We start from the raw sequence: 19,366 nt of genomic DNA on the forward strand, positions 1-19,366 counted from the left end.
CATGAATTCAATGGATGGAAATGTCGAGTCCGAAGTTGTTGTGTAGATTATGGAATATATTCTGGACGAGGGCTAAGCATGCTGAAGCACGTCACGTGCCAGACTGCAAACAAACAAGGCTCGTGCGTCTGTGGTATGTGCCCTCACTGATAAACGGGCTGCGGCATTGGGATATCGTAAACATGTAATAACATGATCGAGCCGTACAAGCCCATCGCTAATGGGCCAGAATGCATCAGAATCGTTCGTGGTTTCCGTAGGTCCAGGGGTTGAACGTGGTTTCAGGAGGGGATCACTGGCTTCTGGCCTTTGGCGTTGCCGAAAAAGCGTCTCCAGTCTTCCGAATTCCGATTATCACCGATCTTGAAGACTTCAATCCGAGGGCCACAGCCATCTGGTGAAGGTGATGGTGAGGCTGCCGTGACCGCAGGCGTTGCTACCGCCCCAGCCGTGGTACCTTTTTCAGACGGCGTTCGATCGACTGAAGATGTCGCACTTCTCAAGGTAATCATGCTCTCTAACCTGTCGATTCGCCGTTTCATTCGGAAGTAGAAGAAAATCGCGGCGATCAGAGCGACACCAAGTATGACGCCGATGGCGATGCCAGCTTTGCCGCCACTGCTCAGGCCGTCGGAATGATTGCTAGCGGGCGCAGCAGTCTGATCGGGTGTCGAAGAGGTTACAACAGCAGCGCCCGTCGTAATCGACTCTGTATGGCTTACTGTCGATGTGGGCGAATTACCTGCCGATGGTGAAGCAGTAGCCGCTTGTGTAACGGCGAGGGCGTAGGTCGTAGCTGGTCCCTTGGTGCTGACCATCGTGAAGCCTGCACCAGTGGTATAGTCCGTATTGTTCTCTGCATTGCAGAGAACGAAGTTGCAATGGGAAGGGAAATAAGGTATCTCCATCCCTGCTTGAATGGGCGCAATCGCATAGGTGCCATTGGATTGCACTGTGGCAGATGTCAGAACCTCCGTCCTACTGATTGTGCCCTTCGAAAAGAGACTGACATTTATTTATCCTTGCTAATGAGAATTCATTCGAAGCTTCACCCATTTCACAGAACACTGTGAGGTTCACACTGCCCCAGACGGTTCTGTAGCCGATCTGTATCTCATCGATGTTGTTCAGCGTCATCGGGACTGTCGGGTAGACGAAAAGGGCATGAGGCATGTCTGTGGCCGTCTCCGGCTCTGGTGTGGTCGCCACTGAAGTCGTCGTCGGGGTCAGATCGGTCGTGGTAGACGAAGAGGTTGATGTTTGAGCCGCAGCGTTGCTGTCAAACTCCGGACGCTGGTGCCTTTGAGGTGCTCGTCTGCCATGTTGGCGCAAGAATTCCTGGAACATCTACGTAGTCGGGTGGGCAATTTGCCAAGGTTGAAGTCCGTAATCTCAGCTCTTGTAGGAGTGTATGGCATGGTTCTTGACAAATCGTGCTCATAAGGCTCGTTTGTAGGGCGTTCGTCTCATGTTCACGATATTTCTGGGTTTTGATACACCCCGGGATCCGATTGATGCATGACAGAGTTTCGTGAGGCGCCTACCCGCGTATTTGTTGCATGTCGAATCTGGAAGTGTCAGGGGTCACGCCATCAACGGATTAGCCCGATCTGGGGATATCCGGCTATCGGGGGAGCTAGTTAGGTTTCGAGACAGACCGGCACATGGCGTAGGACTTTGGCGAGATTGCAAGCATCAGCAGCCACCAGTCCAAGTGGAGCCACAACGGTTTCCTCTTTGTTTGCATTTTGTAACTCCATGCGATAGACAGGACCCAACGCGATGGATACGAGGTAGCAGCAAGATCTACTTCGTGCATTTCTGCGTTGCCGCGAACATGGACCGACGCCGGAATTCGAGAGTCGAGCATGATAATTCACAACACTGGAGAAGCACCAGGAAGCAAGGGGAACGGAGCCTTGGAGATGATTGGCTGCCCTGCTTCGGCAAATGAACAAGCCGAAGTGGAAGTTGTTCTGCCCAATCGTACGAGTACCCCAAGTGGCTGAAACCGGCGCGGATACTCGGATGTCCCAAGCTCTGCCAGGATTAGAAGCGCGCTTGATACTTCGGTCATGGACCTAGTTGGCAATCGGCGGGGACGCGGAGGTCCACGTGCAACGTGACACAAATGTCTGAATGCCAGAAAGAAAAGATGGACAGATGTTGCTGCTTTTTGAGGCCCTTCACTATAACCACCATCGCTCTCTTTTTTTAGTTGAAAGTGGTTGATAACAAGCGGAAAGGATTCCGTGTCGAGCCAGGTCCCTCTCAATAAGCAGTACTTCGCCATCCCTGCACTGTCGTCCCAATGGTGCCGATACTTTCTCTCCGCCTGATGCTATCGCCGTCAAGGTTCAATTTACTCAAAACCTCTGTTGGCACAGTCGGAATATATTTCCTGGCTTGTTCCCGGTTCGTCCCGCCGATGCCTGCGCCATAGCTCATGAGCATGTCTGTGGAAGTCGGGAGAGAAAAGGGAAGCATAAGAGACTGGTCCAGGGTCAAGGCGTTGCGTTTCATCGGCGGATCTGTATCTTGTTCGATAGGCGAAGATATGGGTGGCGCGCCGGAAGGCCTTTGTGGCGTGTTGGGGTCTTTGTTTGCTGGGACTGGTGTTCCATTCCGCTTCAAGGGAGTTGTTGTTCCCGACTCTGGTGCGTCTACTGCGGGAGTCAATGGCCGCTTGATCAGAGACTGTTCGCCTCTCTGCAGTTGCGTCAAGAATTTCATGTGCGCCTTGGGGAGACTCTTTTCTCCCACTTCTGCGCGATAGTTCTTGACAGCATGAATCATTTGCGTGGGAGTGAGGCGTTGCAGCTGAACCAAGGTCCCTACAAGAGATTCATGATCCTCTCCTAAAGAGCTGAAACACTGCAACCACTGAAGGAGTTGGATGACAGGCGCAAGGTGCCGTCGTGCGCCATCGACTGTATTCTCTCCTGTGGATATTGTTGAGCCGTTTTCGTAGTGTTCCGGTTGTCGATTGTTTGTGCGTGCCCAGTCCTCAATGACCGACACGTTCATGCGGATCTGCATCGCTTTCGTCCTTGAAAGGTATTTCTTGGTGGTCATGACTCGGTTGAACAGCTCAGCACCAATCCAGTAGAGGAGCTGTGACAGAATTTGCGCCGTGATGACGGAATGCACATCGTACAGGTCGAGGACGAACAGAGTGGAAGAGAGAAGGGAAGTGATATTGCGTGGAGATGTCTGAGCTCTTGTTTTGGGCGAAGGTGGCCGGAAGCGCTTCTCGGGTGGTTCATCCTTGGTCTTCGGCTTCGACTTGAAGACTTTCCATTCTCCCTGGAATGCAATATCGTCCAAGCCCGGAATGGTCTCGTGATCTAGCATCGCCACATCAAGGACTTTGTTCATCCTCCTTTCCGCGTCTCTGATGATGAGGATGAAAATTTCATTAATCAATTCCGCTAGCTCGAGCTGATACTTCGACGTCACCTGAACCAGGCCAGCATCTTTCTTGAGGTAATGAAGGAGCAGGGTGGCGTTGGAAATCCAGAATGCGAGCATGGTCATGTCCCACTGACAGCGTTCGATAACGTCGTTGATGAGGTCCATAGCTCTCGTCAGCACACCGTCTAGAAGAGACTCGGTCATGTGGTAATGCGCATATCGCGCCATGAGGAAAATCAGGTTTGCTGGCACAGGTTTCTGCGACGGTGACCGCTGAGGGGTCATGTTGGTTATGATGAGGTCGAAAATAGCCTCTAGCTTGTCGGCTTGGAAGACAAACATCTGGTCGCCTACACACCTGTCCCAGATGAACTCTTCGTCGACGTTCTCGAGGTCGGTGGGTGACTGTGTGAGGTTAATAGATTTCTCAGCTGAAAGGCTCGTCTAATTACCACTGGTTGTTCATCAAACCCTAGCGTCGACAAATCGACCTCTAGATTCGCGGCGCTTTCCTGCATCAGCATCCGTCGTTTCATTTCGTTCTCTGCCATTTCCTCTTCAAAACGATCTTGGGAAAAGCCCGAGTTGTAGAAGTCGTCTGTCAAGCTCGAAGATCCGAAATGATAGCCGTTCTCGTGAAGATAGTGCGAGAAGTCGGAGCCTGGCTGGACGAAATCTAGGGCAGTCCCTCCGGAAGAAGACCTGATGTCGGGGTCGGCGCCGTGATCGAGCAGCAATTTGGCGATCTGTTTATGGCGGTTCGTCATAGCCCACATCAGGGCACTCCATTGATTCCGGTCCTGCTTGTCTACTATCGCTCCAGCATTCAGAAGAGCTGCCACCACTTCTTGATGTCCCTTTTAGAGTCAGTCCGAGCAGCACACGGTTGATTTAGAGACAACATACAAAGCAACTGGCATAAATCAAGGGAACTGTGCCTTCCTCATCTGGTTGGTTGACATCCACATATTGCTTGGCCTTGCCTCCCACCAGTTTCTGAATTCGAGAGACATCACCATTGCTCGCGGCCATGTTAAGGCTTTTCTGTAGAGTCTCTTTCTTCTCGTCATTGGAGAGATTGTCGTCGGTTGCAATGGCGTCTTCGTCTTGTCCAGGACTACCATCTTGCCTATGATGTGCCTGTGCTGCCACCATCTCCATCAAGCGCGACTCGCTGTCCTGTATTCGAGCGAAGGTCTCTTGGTCATCGTAGGCCGGGGTGTCCAGATGTAAGTCAAATGTGAGAGTTCTTGCGGGAGTCGGGGAAGTGATGTACTGAGACGAGCCTGCAGATAGCAAAGGTTAGTAGGTCGTCTTCAGGCGAAGCACGAGACTAGTCGCGCATTGTGATCTGCCTACCTTGCCAGCCATCATACATCTCTGTCTCCCCTCCATAATTGGCGAATGCGCGGCGGTCGTCCAAGGAAGTCGGAAGGTCATCTGGTAGCTTGCGCGGTGTTTCATGAGTAGGGGACTGCGGTTGGGAGGGAGCCTCGGTCGGTGTAGCTGGGTCTCCTACGTCCATCTTGTCGTTGCGATCTCATGTCGAAGGAAGGTCTGTGAGGGTCGATACGGGTATCCCGTAAAGTGTCATATCATTCATGCATGCAAGTGATTTTCACCGCAGTCGAAACAGCCTGGATCCCATTAATTACCGGTCTGCTTCAACTTTCCTCAGACTACCTCTCGTGTCCCGCACCTGCTCCATCCGAATCCGAGTCGGGGCTTCGTCGACATCTCCGTGCTTGGCAGTCCGTGAATCACGTGCGAGCTGACAATCACCTCTCTCCAACCTCACCTCAACTTTATGCAGCCGTCTAGTCAGCTCCTTCGACCTTTGGTGGTTCGAGCATTCCTCTGCTGCTGAGCTGCTCTGTACGTACTGTACGTAGAGAATCATTGCGCGCATATCCCGTAACAGATGGAGAAATCAATAAACAGCGGCAGACACAAGCTTAGCCCGTCACCACATGTCCTGAGTATTCAACTAGAAAACTCCTCGAGGTGTGTCCCGATCTTGAGCGCGCTCATCCGAGTAAGGTCAAGCCTTAGCTACGATTGTATAATCTGGAAGGGCCACTCTTGGAACTGGACAACTGAGTCCAATGCGGAATTGCAAGCTTGTGTCAACCGCTAGACTCAAGGTATAGTCGTCAGGTTCACAGACACAATGAAATTTGCCTTTGACGTATGCTGTTCTTCTTCATCCGTCGTGCGCAGCAGGAACAATCTTGACACAATCACTGGAGAGGGAGCCATTTCTTTAGTCCGTACTGTGGGTAACTCGTGCCCAGCAGATCCACAAGCCTGACTAAGCCGGTTTATGCCTACTGTGTAAAGCAGAGCTCCGGTGACATGATTGGCTTAACCCCCGTCTCTATTTTGGCCCGTGAACCCTTTTCTACTCGGAAATCACTGGTGTTTCCGGCACGATCTCATAGAACACACCCATCCTGTGTACAGGAGTCGACGCACGGCAATGAGAAGCCCTGGAGCTGGTGCCTTCCGGTGCATCGCACTGGCTCTGGTGATCTTTGCACTGTTGAATTCTTCGCTGGCTTCTCTGGGCGACCACTTACCTGATTTCCGCGAATGCGTCAAGGTACAAGCTCATCCGATTTTCCGCACTGACCGACGTTCTGACAGCTACAGGTCTGTGTGGAGGAAAATTGTGACTCTGGCCGAGCAGCGCTTCGTGAGTGCTTCTCTTCTGGCTCGACGTTTCCAGCTGAGCCATTCCAGCGTTGCACCTTCGGATCTTGCTCTGGGACTGCCCGTCTGAGTGCGACTACACATGTCAACATGTCATTACCGACCAACGCAAAGCACGCGATCCACCCATGATTGAGCCTGTGGTGCAATATCATGGGAAATGGCCTTTCTATCGGTTCAGGGGCATCCAGGAGCCGTTTTCCGTTCTGTTCTCCTTGATGAATCTTCTCGCTCATCGAGAAGGGATGCAGAGAATTCGTGAATCAATCCCCGCCCGTTATGCCCTGCGACCTTATTACTTGGCCTTTGGCTACTTTGGACTGGCGAGCTGGATATTCAGCATGATTTTCCACACGCGAGACTTCAACGTCACGGAGAAGTTGGACTATTTCGCCGCTGGAGCAAGCGTCTTGTACGGACTTTACCTCTCTCCAATTCGAATATTTCGCCTTGATAAAAACGATGCCACAAAACAGAGCGTTCTCCGGGCATGGACGATACTTTGTATCTCCCTCTATGTGGCCCATGTGACCTACCTGACAGCTTGGAGCTGGGACTACACGTACAATATGGCAGCCAATGTCGCGGTTGGCGTTGTTCAGAACTTGCTCTGGACTTGGTTCAGCATAAGCAGATACCGCAAGTTGAAGAAAACGTGGGCAGCATGGCCCGGTCTTATCGTGGCTTGGATCGTCATGGCGATGAGTCTGGAGCTCTTTGACTTCCCTCCCATTGGCGGCATGATCGATGCGCATAGTCTATGGCATCTCGGAACTGTCGTTCCAACAATCTGGTGGTACAGGTACGACCGTCTCCGGCCTCCACGTATTGGTTGCTAAGTCGTATGCAGCTTCTTGATCAAAGATGCCCAAGAAGACCTTGCCAGTGAAAGGCTCAAGGCCTAAGCTAACTTTGGTGGCGAAGCTGCCATGTCACAAGACCTTTCTCCGACATTCAGAACCCAGGTGTTTCTGGTCAAAAGACGAACTACGAATATAGTCGATGGCACCAGTGAAAGGCACCAAGACGCAATCCTGGTGAGCTGCAAAGCTCTTCTTCCGGCAAGAGGGGTTGAGGGGACGGGAGCTGCGTCAGTGATACTTAAACATCCACCAGCATCCTTTGGCGCCGTTCACGCCGGTGGCCGCTTAAAGCGGGGTTAGTCATTGGCCCCTATACCGCCGAGACACCCACTAGCCAGGCACAACTTCACTTTCAACGCGGGGCGTGGCTCGGCGCGGCTCCTTGCGTGGGATGTAGAAGCGAAACGTCTTTTTGGAGATGCATTCTTTCTTACCTGCATTTCATCCCACCATCATCGCTCTTCCGCGCAATCCACGAATTCCTTGTTTTACCTTCTTTGTCTGTCGCCTCTGTCTCTCACGTCAGCACGTGAGTCGCCATAGCAGCTTGTCGCCATCAAAGGGTTATTTGCGATTGAGCGCACCTGTGTCCGCTGATCCTCTCAGCCATCATGGCGTCGTATTCTGACCCCCGGGACTCGGTGCTGAACAAGCCCAAGCCCATCATCCACCTCGACAAGATCCTTCTGGATCGCATTACAGAGGGAGTAGAGCCATACCCTATCCCAGAGGGCAGGAAGTACGAGTATGGCACTGCAGGAGTATGTTTTCGTGCCTGTCCATCTGAGCCTGCCACTGACAGAGTCTCCCCGTACAGTTCCGTATGAAAGCGTACGTTCGTCCCGCAGCCGCACCAAGCTGACATTCACAATCCTCCTGGTCGCTCTGAGATCCTCGAGACTGATAAGAGTCGGAAACACAGTTCACTTCTCGACCATGTCATCTACACTGTTGGTCTCATTGCTGCGCTACGTTCTAAGAAGCGCAACGCAACCATCGGGATCATGATCACAGCCAGTCACAACCCGGCGGAAGACAACGGAGTCAAGCTGGTGGACCCCATGGTGAGTTATCATCAAACACAAGATGTCGCCATGCGACTGACAGATTGGCTCATAGGGTGACATGCTGGAGGTATGCATTGCATCTTACCTCGTCCTCGTCACGTGACTGATTCTTGGGACAGCAATCGTGGGAGGGTTATGCTACGACTCTTGCCAATACCCCCAATGACAAGCTCGCGAAGGAGTATGAGGACCTGCTGAATGAGACCTTGATCAGCAATATCAGCCAGCTCCATGAGAGACAAGCTAGAGTAGTGTTTGCACGTGACACCCGTGCTTCTGGACCCTACCTCGTTACTGCCCTGAAGGCCGCTTTGGATGCCGTCAACGTCGAATACACCGATTATGGCATAATGACTACCCCTCAACTGCACTACATCGTACGATGTATCAACACTTTGAATACACCATACGCTTTTGGTGAACCGACTGAGCAGGGTTATTATGAGAAGATAGCGAAAGCATTCAAGACACTCATGCATGGTCGCACCATTCAGGGCCCCATCACTGTGGATTGTGCCAACGGTGTGGGAGGCCCGAAGTTGAGAGAGTTGATCAAGTACCTGCCTACCGCCAAAGAAGGTGGAATCGACATCAAGGTCGTGAATGATGATGTGGTAAAGCCAGAAGCTCTGAATTTCGAGGTATGTCCCGGTGCTGCAACTCTACCTACCCACTGACTTCTACAGTGCGGCGCCGACTACGTCAAGACGAAGCAACGAGCTCCGCCCAGCTCCAACGCTCAGCCTGGCGACCGGTGCTGCTCCCTTGACGGTGACGCAGACCGGGTGGTCTATTACTACACTGACGAACAGAAAACCTTCCACCTGCTGGACGGCGATCGCATCGCGACACTTGGTGCCGTCTTCCTTGCAGACATGACTCGTGTTGCTGGGATTGAGCAGAAGCTGAAAATCGGAATAGTTCAAACCGCCTACGCCAATGGGGCCGCCACTGAGTACGTCGAAAAAGTGCTCAAGCTGCCTGTCACAGTCACGCCAACTGGTGTAAAGCATCTTCATCATGCTGCTGCTAGATACGACATCGGCGTCTACTTTGAAGCGAACGGCCACGGAACCGTTCTCTTTTCGGACAACGCGATCAAGCTCATCAGAGAATCGGAGCCTAAATCTCCTGGGCAGAAGCACGCCTTGGATTCTCTTCGAGCTTGCATCGACCTTATCAACCAAGCAGTGGGCGACGCTATATCAGACATGCTGTTCGCTGAAATTGTGCTTGCTCACAAGTGCTGGACCCTGGAAAACTGGCGAAATACCTACATCGACCTGCCGAATCGCCTGGTCCGTGTTGTGGTCAACGATCGGTCTATTTTCAAGGCTGTTGACGCAGAGAGAAGGCTGGAGTCTCCCAAAGGCGCCCAGGAAGAGATCGACAAGTATTGCCAGATGTACATTAAAGGTCGGGCCTTTGCTCGTGCGTCTGGCACGGAGGATGCTGTTCGTGTCTATGCCGAAGCATATTCAAAGTCCGAGGCGGAGAAGCTGGCTAGCCAGGTCGCGGAGGTTGTGAGGAGGTATGGTACATCGTGAAGCTTGTGTGCATGATCGAGTGAGGCACGTCATTCCTACAGCGTGCGTAGGAGACATTGGATAACCCATTTTACGTGGCATAGCGATGGCGCAATCGAGCGTGGCGGGATATGGGAGGCATCTTGGGCGTAGATTGGTGAGACATGACAAGACCGAGCTGGATACCCACATCAAAAGTTCTTGTTTACCCTGACGCAGGTGACGGGCCCTACAAATGCATTCAGTGACCATGAAGTCCCGTTGACACATTGGACGGCGACCACGGCATTTGCAAGCAGGGTGCCTAGACTCATAGAAATACTGCGCACCTCGTTTTGCATTGCTGCTTGTGTAAGGGCTATCTACGGTATCTGATCCAGACACAGTGATATGACGACAGGCAATCCCCATTCGAAACAACCTGGTGACTCTCACAGTGCCTGTAGTTTGGCATGTGGCATTGTGTCAGCCATGTACGAACGGACGTCGTTCTCCGTCGTGTATGTAATCGGAGGCGGAAGTGTCGGGATTTGTCCTAAGAAGTATCCATCGCTTTACATTCGATAATCGGACGTCACGATTCCGACTACACAGTATGAACAGGTCCCGGTGCGGTGACTGGAGGATGCTTCTAGTCACATCGAGTTCTTGGAGCACATTTTGTCCAGAGGTCCCGATACCCGCGTACTACCGTCCACATCTGCGCAGCATCACAGCGCAGACAGCAATTCGTGTAAGCCACCAGGTGATGCCCTATGCCAAAAAATGAAGATCAAGCATGCAATCCTTCCAGGCAGAGATCCAACCTCACGATGGGACGTCGAGTTTGAATGCAACACCATCACACGCATACAACCGGCGGCAGCGCCGGCTGATTGTTCGAGAAACCCGTCGCCGTCCCCGTTGCTTCTGCCGCCTCTGTGCCACCCACACATCCATCTGGACAAGGCATATCTACTGACGTGCAACCACCACCACCACCCCCACCATCATCCGTCAAGTGAAGCGGACAAGCACCCGGACTACTCGGACCTGACGCCCCAAGACGGCTCATTCGCCGAAGCCCTCAGGTTCACGTCCTTGGCCAAGCAGCGCTACACGGACGAGGACCTCTACCTGCGCGGCGCGCAGCTGCTGGCCACGTCCCTCTCGCAGGGCGTCACGGCCTGTCGGGCCTTTGTCGAAACCGACCATGTCACGCGCCAATCGTGCCTGCACGCGGCGATCAGGCTGAAGGAATGTTTCAGAGGGAAGATGAGGCTGCAGATCTGTGCGTTCGCACAGGATCCCCTCTTCAGCACGGAGCATGGCACAGAGAACATGCGGGTCTTGCAGCACGCGCTGCGTGACTTCGGTGAGCATGTCGAAGTGCTGGGCACGACGCCGTACGTGGAGAACTCCACAGAGGCGGCGCTGCGGAACATCGAATGGGCCATCGAGACGGCGTTGGCGTATTCTCTCCATCTCGACTTTCATCTGGACTATAACCTTGATGGGTCACGGGAGGCGATGGTCTGGGACGTGCTCCGTCTGCTTAGGGAGAAGGGGTGGACTGAGCGAGCCAAGCCGGGGAAGACGGTCGTCCTAGGACACTGCACGCGGTTGACACTGTTTAGTGACGGTGAGATGGCGAGACTGGCGGGGGAAATCAAAGACTCCAGCCTGCCGGTTCATTTCGTGGGGTTGCCCACCTCGGATCTGTTCATGATGGGCCGGCCTGCGGGCGCGGCAGGTGAGTCGACGTCCGCGGACCGGCCACGCGGGACGCTGCAAGTCGTCGACATGATCAAGAAGCATGGCATCAATGCGTGTCTCTGTGTGAATAATGTGGGCAATGCATTCACGCCGTGGGGGACGGGGGATCCACTTGCTCTGGCCTCATTGGGCGTGGGGCTGTATCAGGCTGGCACGGATGAGGATGCTAACCTCCTATTCGAGTGTGTGAGCTCGAGAGCCAGGCGGGCAATGGGCTTGGGCCCCGCGAGCGCGCTTGAGGCTGGGCTACCAAGTCAGGAACCAAGGCCGGACCAGGACCAGGAGGATACCACGGAACTCCAGGAAGGTCGGAGGGGCGAACTTCTGCTGATCAAGAACAAAGAGTACGTGGCTTGTCCGGGGCATTTGGGCGTCAAGATCCCGGCGAGGCAGCAGGTTTGTGTCAGGGATGTGGTTTGGGAGCCGCCAGAGGTCAACCTTCGTCAGATCCTGAGGTGTGGTTGAAACGAGCATGGGGAAGAGCACGGCAAAGAGTATGAGCATGAGCAAGGCATCGAAGCCGCATCTCACTGGCGAAGGGTTGATCACTGGTTAGGCGAATCATCCAGCGCAAGTCCGCCGTACAAGCATGCTACAACTGCAGCGGACAGCATGATTCCAGGTTCTGGAAACAGGACACTCTAGCTGCCTGCGAGCAATAGCATTGCTGAACAGGGGGGCAAGGACAAGGACAGGGAACTGGCGACTGCATTTGGCACTGTTAGATAAAGACGGCGAACTGCCAAATGCTTGGGAGCGGTATGTTGTTCGATTGGGAGACACGGAGATGGCAGGAGGAGGTGACTGTGCTATGTATTGTAGCATGCAAGGCATCTTCGGGTTGATACGGAAAAACATCGTGACAGCTGCATCTGTCGAAATGGCTTTTGAAGCTTTTGTAACATAATCTCATACCTTTGCCTCGTTCTCGCTGTCCCACTCGACGTCGCACACCTCTACCAGCTCGCCTTCGCTTCCCACTCAACGACCGTGTTGGTAGGGCAGTTTGCATCCAACCAGCTCGCGCGGTTGTCTGTTTATCCCTCCATCACTTCCTTTCCTCACGACAGTAGTCGCTTCTTCTCCTTCACCACCACCACCACCACCACCGCCAGCACCCCACCAACGCCACGCGGCAGCTCACAGTCTATCACTCCTTCACTGGCCCCTCCGCCTCTCAGCCTCCTTCTGTATCCACCCCGCCGCCTCATCCTTGACCTTGTCATCCCACCGACTCAACGCGCTCCTCCCCTCCGTGATATCCCCCGCCGCCCAGCTCATCCGCGCATTATCCAACGCCTCGTCAACATCGGTATCCGGACATATAATGTAGAACTCCCCCCTCTCGATCTTCGCAACACCATACTCGGCAACCTGACTCGGCAACCACGCACCCCTCGGCTTCGTCTTCAGCGCCTCCTCATCCGCCACGGGGCCCAGGTTCCCCGACAACCCCGTGAACGTCCACCCAGGCACCAACAAGTGGGCAGAAACATGCGGCGCGTAGATGCTCGAGCCACTGGTCCGGACGTCATGCGCGAGCTGTTCCGCCGTCGTCTTCACCGCGGACTTGCTCGCATTGTACGCCGGGTTGCCCGGCGGGTTCGTAATCCCCTGCTTGGACCCGGTCATCACGATCGCTGCGGGGCTGGGAGATCTCGTGACAAGCGGCAGAAACGTGACAAGCCCGTGGATCATGCCGAAGTAGTTGGTCGCGAGTGTCTTGTGGAAGTACGCCGCGTCTTTCCAGGGGGACGTCGTCCGGATGGCCATCCCCGCGTTGAGCATCAGGAAGTCGATCGTCTGGAATTTGGTCTCCACGTCGGCGCGGATCGCGGCCCAGGCGTCCATGTCTGACACGTCGATCTCGTATGTCAGCGTCAGGAGTTTGTTGTCGATGGCTTGGAGGGCCGAGGACGCGGAGGCCAACGTCTCCCGGTTGATGTCCAGCAGGGCGACGTGCATGCCTTGGCGGCGGCAGTGGGAGGCGAAGGCGAAGCCCACGCCGCTGGCGCCGCCGGAGATCAGGGCCAGTGCGCCCGGGCGGAAGACTGAGGCCATTATGCTCGGTTTGGGATGGAAAGGTCCTCGGACGAATGCTCGCTTGATGCTGAGGAGGCGTGCTGTGGCTGGCTGGGGGGCCAGCTTCGATCAAGCGTCTGCGACTGCAATCGCAAGTGGTAGGGTTGATGATCTACTCAGTCCGCGGTAGCCAGGAGTGATATATCCCAACACCAGTCAATACACAGAGTACAGTACTGTGGGCCTGGAGATGGAGAGGAGAGCATGAAGCGGAGTGGAGGAGGGGAAGCGCTGATATACTCGGCATATTCCGTCCATCCGTCCCAAGGCACGACGGCCATCTCCAGCGTTCTTCTACGAGCTGCACTGGCAAGAGCCGAGAGGAATATGCATGTTAACCACATCTTGTATAACCGTTTCAAGCATTGGTTTTTGGCGTTCTCCTTTTTCCCTATATGAATGCGATGCGAGAGTTCTGCAAGGACATGCGAGCTACGCGCTATTCCGCTGCAATGAAATTCTTGATGCCCTGCTTTAGGATTTTCTTTTCAGTCCACCACCCAATTCCCGTGCGCCCTCACTAGAGGATTTTCCGGGGGAGGAAGAACATTGACTGGATAACAATGAAGCCAGACCTTTCCGGCATCGGTGAGCTGAAGAGCAATCATTGAGCAGTCTCGGCAGGGGTGTTCTCATTGTCCTCGAGCTTGGCCTCGGCCAACTCCTTGGTAGCATCCGCCACGCCATCTTTCTCTTGAACTTGCTCACTTTCGGCAGAGACCGGACCGTTGACCAGAGCATCTTTTGCCGAGACCTTCTTCGCACGATTCTGCCGTCCGCTGTTCGAGGCCGATGCAGCGTTCGAGGCCTCCGCAGCTTCTTGCTCGAGCTTCTCGATCTCCTTCTTGGCTTTTTCGATGTTCTGTCGACTTGTTAGTACGAATTCAGAAAAAGCGTGGAGATGACCTGACGCTTACCTTCTTGGTTTCGGCGTCCTGGTCTCTCTTCCAGGCGGCCAGTTTCTCCTTGAGCCTCTCGACAACGCCCGGAACATCGGCTTGGGTGCTCGGTGGATCCACGCCGACCTTGGCCAATTCTTCGATGATACCGATGTTCATGTTCAGCTTGCCAGACTCGGCAGGAGCGGCGGCACCTTTCTTGCTTTTGCCCTTCTTTTTGCCGCCACCGCCAACAAAGAAGTCCTCGTCTTCCTTCTTGACGACCTTCATGCCCTTGAAGCCGGCCTCATCAATCGTGCGCTGAGCTGTCGCAGCAAACTGTCCAGGGCCTTTGTCACCTTCGTCCGTGGTGTATGTTGGGTCAAAGTGCCGGATGAGGCCTTCGGCAGTGCGGATCTGGTCCAGGAAAGCGGGCTCGGAGGCTTCTTCCAGCTTCTGCTCGGCAATGCGGCGACGTCGATCCTTCTCGTATGCGTCCTTTTCGGCCTTCTGTCGCTCGCGCTTCTGTTGCCAGATGAGGTCCTCGAACTCCTTGTACGCCTTCCGCTGAGAATAGTAGTCGTCCTTGACCTTTCTGATGGCTTGATAGGTGGTCTGCTGCTCTTCGTAGAGTTTGTCCCGCTCAGCCTTCAGAGAGTCGAAGTTCTTGTTGGTGTCCTCACGCGCAGCCTTGATGTCGTCGAGCTCCTTCTGATTGTCCTCGTACTTCTGAGACAGCGCTCGGCTCTCGGGATTGTCAAACGTCTTCTTGAGTTCCGCGTTCTCGGTCTTCTTCTCGTCGATCTTCTTCTGCAGATCATCGAGACCAGCAAAGCCCTTCTTGTTGCGGCGGAGCTGAGAAATCTCGTTGAGCGCCTTCTTTTCGTCAACCAGTTTCATTGTGCCGGAATCGACTTGCTTCTGGAGGTTGTCGATCTTGGAGTCGATCTCCTCCGGGCTCTTGAAACCGACACGGGTGCGGGCATCCTTTTGCTCGGCGATGAGCTTCTTGATCAAAGCATCGTTCTGGTTGAACTTTTCTTGTTGGCCTGCCTTGGCAGACTTGTGTTCCTGTTGCTTCTGGCGGATAGACTTTTGCTCGTCGACGAGTTCCTTGAATCGGTCATTCGCAGGAGTAGACTTGCCAGGACGAGCGCTGTCCAGCTTGGATCGGATGGCGTTCTGAAGATAGTCAGCTCGGGGGCTTTGTCGCATGAAGATGGCGGAGACATACGAAGCGAGCCTGCGCAGCTTCGTGGTCTTTCTCGGCCTTTGCGAGATCGGCCTTGAACTTGGCTTCATCAGGCTTTTCAGGTCGCTTGTGAGCTCCGTCTGTGGCCGGAGCAGCCTGGGTGTCCGCCATCGTTGTAGGGGTAGATAGATAGAGGACCAAGGTAGAGTTACCGGAAGACGCGACGAAGTGGTGAGTAGTTGGGGAATATTTTATATACCTCTGTCCATGCTAGAAGAGCATGGCAGTTGATGCTAACGAAAGGCTGAAAGGATGCTAGCGACAGTCGAAGTAGTCTGCCGAGTGACGAGTGACAAGCGATAAGGGCGGTATAACTGTTTGCGTCTGTTTGGTGAGACTGACTGGAGGTTGTGAGGGTGAGAAGGAAACCGTCCCGGACTGTCGAGTCCAGCTGCAACTTTTGGCGGAGAAAATTGTGGATTTCACGACATCCTTGCACATCGCATTGTGTGCAATTCACCGTATTCTTGCATCCTGCTTCAAACTGGCTGGCCATATATATTTCGTCACCATCCATGTCGAGCACCGTAGTCTGGCAGTGGGTACACGGTCGTCGTTGGGGTCCTCTCACCTGGCCTTCTTACCACTCTTCGGCTACAGCTCCGTGGTGAATACATACCTGACCATACCCCAGACGGAAGGGCTTCCGGAGCGCCATGCGTGTCCCCGATGCAGCTCTTTGAGCACATGGAGGAGATGAGCCGTCAGCGGCAGCAACGGGCGTCGACCATACCCAGGATGGAATCCAGCTCGTGAAGATTGACCAGTGGAAGGGCCCAAGCTGTCTATGCGCGGCGTCAACAATGAGGGGCATAAGATACAGGATAAACGGCAAACATCCAAGGAATTGCACATACCTCAAACATCCTCAGAAGCCTGGAGCATCCCACGAGTGAACAGCGACTTCCCTTGCGCAGGGCAACCACCGTGAAGCTTGTCACGGTGCCTTTTGGATTGTCTTCCTACTCACCACCTACCTCCTGATTTCATGCGAGTCAATTTCACCACGGAAGACATGCACAACACCTGGCAACTTGACCTACGACCTGTTCTAAAAACTGTCGTGGAAATACTGCCCCATCATCCCCTGAAGGCGGTATCCGCCCGACCTCGGTTGTCTCATGGTGTGGGCCGTCCTCTTGCATCTTCCAGGACCCTGGGCTTCAGCGCTTTTGGCAGAGTCACGTACTGGGTCCGATATCACCCAATTCTGTGGTTGAGCCTGGGGTCGATGAGATGAGTGGGCCAGTACTTATGTCTGGTTGCCTCTGTCGCAGGGGAAAATGTATCCAGTGACAGCATGGTCGACCTTGCCAGCGAAGAGGTCCGAGAAGTTCGCACCTCTAATGACCTTGGCATATGAACCCCAGTGGTGGCAGGTAACACAAGGGGAGGATGGACCGCCTAGGGACGGTGGTACCCCTTCCGTTCATGTCGTGGAGCCTATCGCAGATGTTTTTGAAGTGGTCATCAACAGACACTTTGCGCTGAGGTATGTCCGCCAGATGATCTTACCTGGGCAGCTCATGCCAACCACAGCTGGCTGATATTTCCTGAACACTCCTGGATCGTCCTGTCCAACAGTGACCGGAGCCCGCAAGCCTTTCGTTTGGGTTTGATGTATGGTCAAGTGAAGGGAGATCTCTTCTTTCTTTCGGTTCAATCGGTATCCTAGTCCCCACTGGGATTGGTGCGGATTTGAACGACACCAAGCTGTATATTGACAATACTCCTGTCAACTTATCTACAGTGATGAAGCGGTGCAAACCTTCAGCGAACAGCTCCTTGCGAGCAGTGCTAGCTTGGCCAGACGTATGGTCGAAGAATGAGGGTCCTAGATTCTCCGCCGGAGGAACCTTGTGCATGTCTGACGGGGGGAATGAGCTGAACGCTGGCGACTGTGGCTGATCTGGACAGGGAAAGCAGATAGGACAGTAGCTGGTGGTCCTGTTGAAGAGATATTAGACACGGTCTGCACATTGACAATCCAGAGTGCTGGGCTCAGGGTTGCGAACCGAAGTCATCTACAGCAGTGCATGGGCTGGAGAACTTACTGATGGCCGTGCCATTGAACAAGATATGGATCGTGGAACTCACATCCAAAAGTAGAGGAGGTATGCTCGAGAACGGCCGCGGTAGAAGGAGTGGTTGGAGAGGCAGGTAGACAGGACATGGTCTGCTAGGTGTATCAACGTAAGCATCGCGCGGTCGATCAAAATCCCAATCCTCCAACGAAAAGGAGAAAAGGGCGTGTGGGTTTTGCCTCGCGTACTGTTCTTTGCTGATCTTGGTCCTCACAGTCACAGGATCGTACGATTGCCTCCAATCTCAAGACTCATTACAGACAACATCTGCCTTCTGTTTTCATCGCCTTTGTGGGCACCTATAATCAAGGATTTCAACCGCTACGAACTCCACCACGTTCTTCGCCCTCCCTATCGTCTTCCCTGGTGACTTCCTCGATTTCCACGATGGCTACAATCCCAGATATCGGTGCCCCTACACTCGCACCTTGCACGAATCTGCCTCCGACAACGCGGCCTCAACCAAAATCCGTCAAAAATATTCCCGCTGAGCTTCTTCTGTGGATCTATACATCGCTATTGCCGAGATCCAAGTCAAGGAAGTGAGCTGGCTTGAAGAGGCCACAAGCGCCCCAGCAGCACAAGGAGTCACTCGTCGCAAGCTAAAGCCATCTCGACCACTACCCATCCTATCAGTCAATAAACTGACCAGGGCCGAAGCATTTAGCGAGGCAACTCGCTGTCAAATCCATCTCCAGATCTATGGCCCTCTTTCCCATAGAGGATTTCCACCACCGCCAGTGCCAACACCTAGCCAACATGTCCAGCCCATCATGACCAACAAGCCTTCCTGGAATTCCGACGGACCCTGCCCATACGCCGACAGATCGCAGTACCCTAATATCGCCTCATCAGATTGGAACACGTGCTGTTGGATGCCAACCATTCCTGCTGCTCTCATCAGGTAACTGCTCACGAATGGCCCCACAAAGTTCAAGCTCCCACGCTACATCTGCAATCGTTGCAGCCAATGCCTCGGCCCCGACTCAAATATGGTGATGAGGATCCAGTCTGTCACTTCCTGTCAACGCACGGTACAAATTCCACAAGTGGCACATCCATCCCATGATGGGGTTCGATGTTCAGGCTGTATCGCTGAAGGGATAGGTACATGCACCCCTGCTGCTGTCTCAACGATGCTGAGGCTACGGTCCAGGTGCTTGTCCGGGATTGGACCGGGATGATGCTGATGGAACTAGAGGCGTGCGAGGACGAGCCAAGTCAGCAGAAGATGGATACTGAAACGCTGCAAAAGCTGCTATCAAAGGACAATGAATAGCGGTGCGATAGAGACACTGGCGGCTTGCTGTGCTGGACTATGATGGTTGGCGTTACGACCGTGGGTGCTAAGAATAACGCACACAGCAGCAACAGGCGATATACCCACGAATATAATCTCCGACAGCCACAGCGTGCTTCCTATCCAGGCTATCGTGCCCCGGAACCCTTGTGGAACTCCCTTGTTAACTGCGCCTGCTATGAAGCACCGCTAAGCCAGACAACGTTAAAATGCAGTCATCACCTCTCATCTACTAGTGTCCCTAGGTAGTCTTCCTTTTCATCCCTGTTGACCATAGGCGTCGAATGCGCGTGACGGAGGAAGCTCTTGACCGCACTTTCTATCGATCCTCATTGTCCACCAGGAATAGGTCGTTAGACTCCAGTTTCATCGATAATGACCACAAGAGGCTCCGTCGATCTCGCTCCTATCGGTGCCCGTTGTCGACCGTGCT

General features: G+C 53.8%; 7 protein-coding genes across 7 annotated transcripts; 3 read left to right on the forward strand and 4 right to left on the reverse strand.

The window, feature by feature from the left end:
• Positions 1-281: 281 nt before the first annotated feature.
• Positions 282-1,173, reverse strand: A1O7_07805 (uncharacterized protein; the record flags this gene model as incomplete). Its single annotated transcript, XM_007761801.1, has 2 exons — positions 282-952; positions 1,011-1,173. The coding sequence occupies 2 exons, from the start codon at positions 1,171-1,173 to the stop codon at positions 282-284; spliced, it is 834 nt and encodes a 277-aa protein (XP_007759991.1).
• A 1,098-nt stretch (positions 1,174-2,271) lies between these two features.
• On the reverse strand, positions 2,272-4,939 carry A1O7_07806 (allantoicase; the record flags this gene model as incomplete). Its single annotated transcript, XM_007761802.1, has 4 exons — positions 2,272-3,819; positions 3,867-4,271; positions 4,321-4,700; positions 4,774-4,939. The coding sequence occupies 4 exons, from the start codon at positions 4,937-4,939 to the stop codon at positions 2,272-2,274; spliced, it is 2,499 nt and encodes an 832-aa protein (XP_007759992.1).
• Positions 4,940-5,893: 954 nt separating this feature from the next.
• A1O7_07807 (uncharacterized protein) lies at positions 5,894-7,031 on the forward strand (the record flags this gene model as incomplete). The annotated part of the gene is made up of 4 exons (XM_007761803.1): positions 5,894-6,016; positions 6,067-6,109; positions 6,157-6,928; positions 6,977-7,031. 4 exons carry the CDS (start codon positions 5,894-5,896, stop codon positions 7,029-7,031), a joined length of 993 nt encoding a protein of 330 aa, XP_007759993.1.
• A 569-nt stretch (positions 7,032-7,600) lies between these two features.
• A1O7_07808 (phosphoacetylglucosamine mutase) lies at positions 7,601-9,603 on the forward strand (the record flags this gene model as incomplete). Its single annotated transcript, XM_007761804.1, has 5 exons — positions 7,601-7,750; positions 7,838-8,053; positions 8,109-8,123; positions 8,176-8,697; positions 8,743-9,603. 5 exons carry the CDS (start codon positions 7,601-7,603, stop codon positions 9,601-9,603), a joined length of 1,764 nt encoding a protein of 587 aa, XP_007759994.1.
• Positions 9,604-10,347: 744 nt separating this feature from the next.
• A1O7_07809 (uncharacterized protein) lies at positions 10,348-11,802 on the forward strand (the record flags this gene model as incomplete). The annotated part of the gene is made up of 1 exon (XM_007761805.1): positions 10,348-11,802. One exon carries the CDS (start codon positions 10,348-10,350, stop codon positions 11,800-11,802), a length of 1,455 nt encoding a protein of 484 aa, XP_007759995.1.
• Positions 11,803-12,495: 693 nt separating this feature from the next.
• On the reverse strand, positions 12,496-13,398 carry A1O7_07810 (uncharacterized protein; the record flags this gene model as incomplete). Its single annotated transcript, XM_007761806.1, has 1 exon — positions 12,496-13,398. The coding sequence occupies one exon, from the start codon at positions 13,396-13,398 to the stop codon at positions 12,496-12,498; it is 903 nt and encodes a 300-aa protein (XP_007759996.1).
• Positions 13,399-14,023: 625 nt separating this feature from the next.
• Positions 14,024-15,660, reverse strand: A1O7_07811 (uncharacterized protein; the record flags this gene model as incomplete). The annotated part of the gene is made up of 3 exons (XM_007761807.1): positions 14,024-14,281; positions 14,337-15,479; positions 15,532-15,660. 3 exons carry the CDS (start codon positions 15,658-15,660, stop codon positions 14,024-14,026), a joined length of 1,530 nt encoding a protein of 509 aa, XP_007759997.1.
• Positions 15,661-19,366: the final 3,706 nt, after the last annotated feature.

The sequence above is a fragment of the Cladophialophora yegresii genome, assembly GCF_000585515.1.
Source record: "Cladophialophora yegresii CBS 114405 chromosome Unknown aczIN-supercont1.5, whole genome shotgun sequence".
Lineage (NCBI taxonomy): Eukaryota > Fungi > Ascomycota > Eurotiomycetes > Chaetothyriales > Herpotrichiellaceae > Cladophialophora > Cladophialophora yegresii.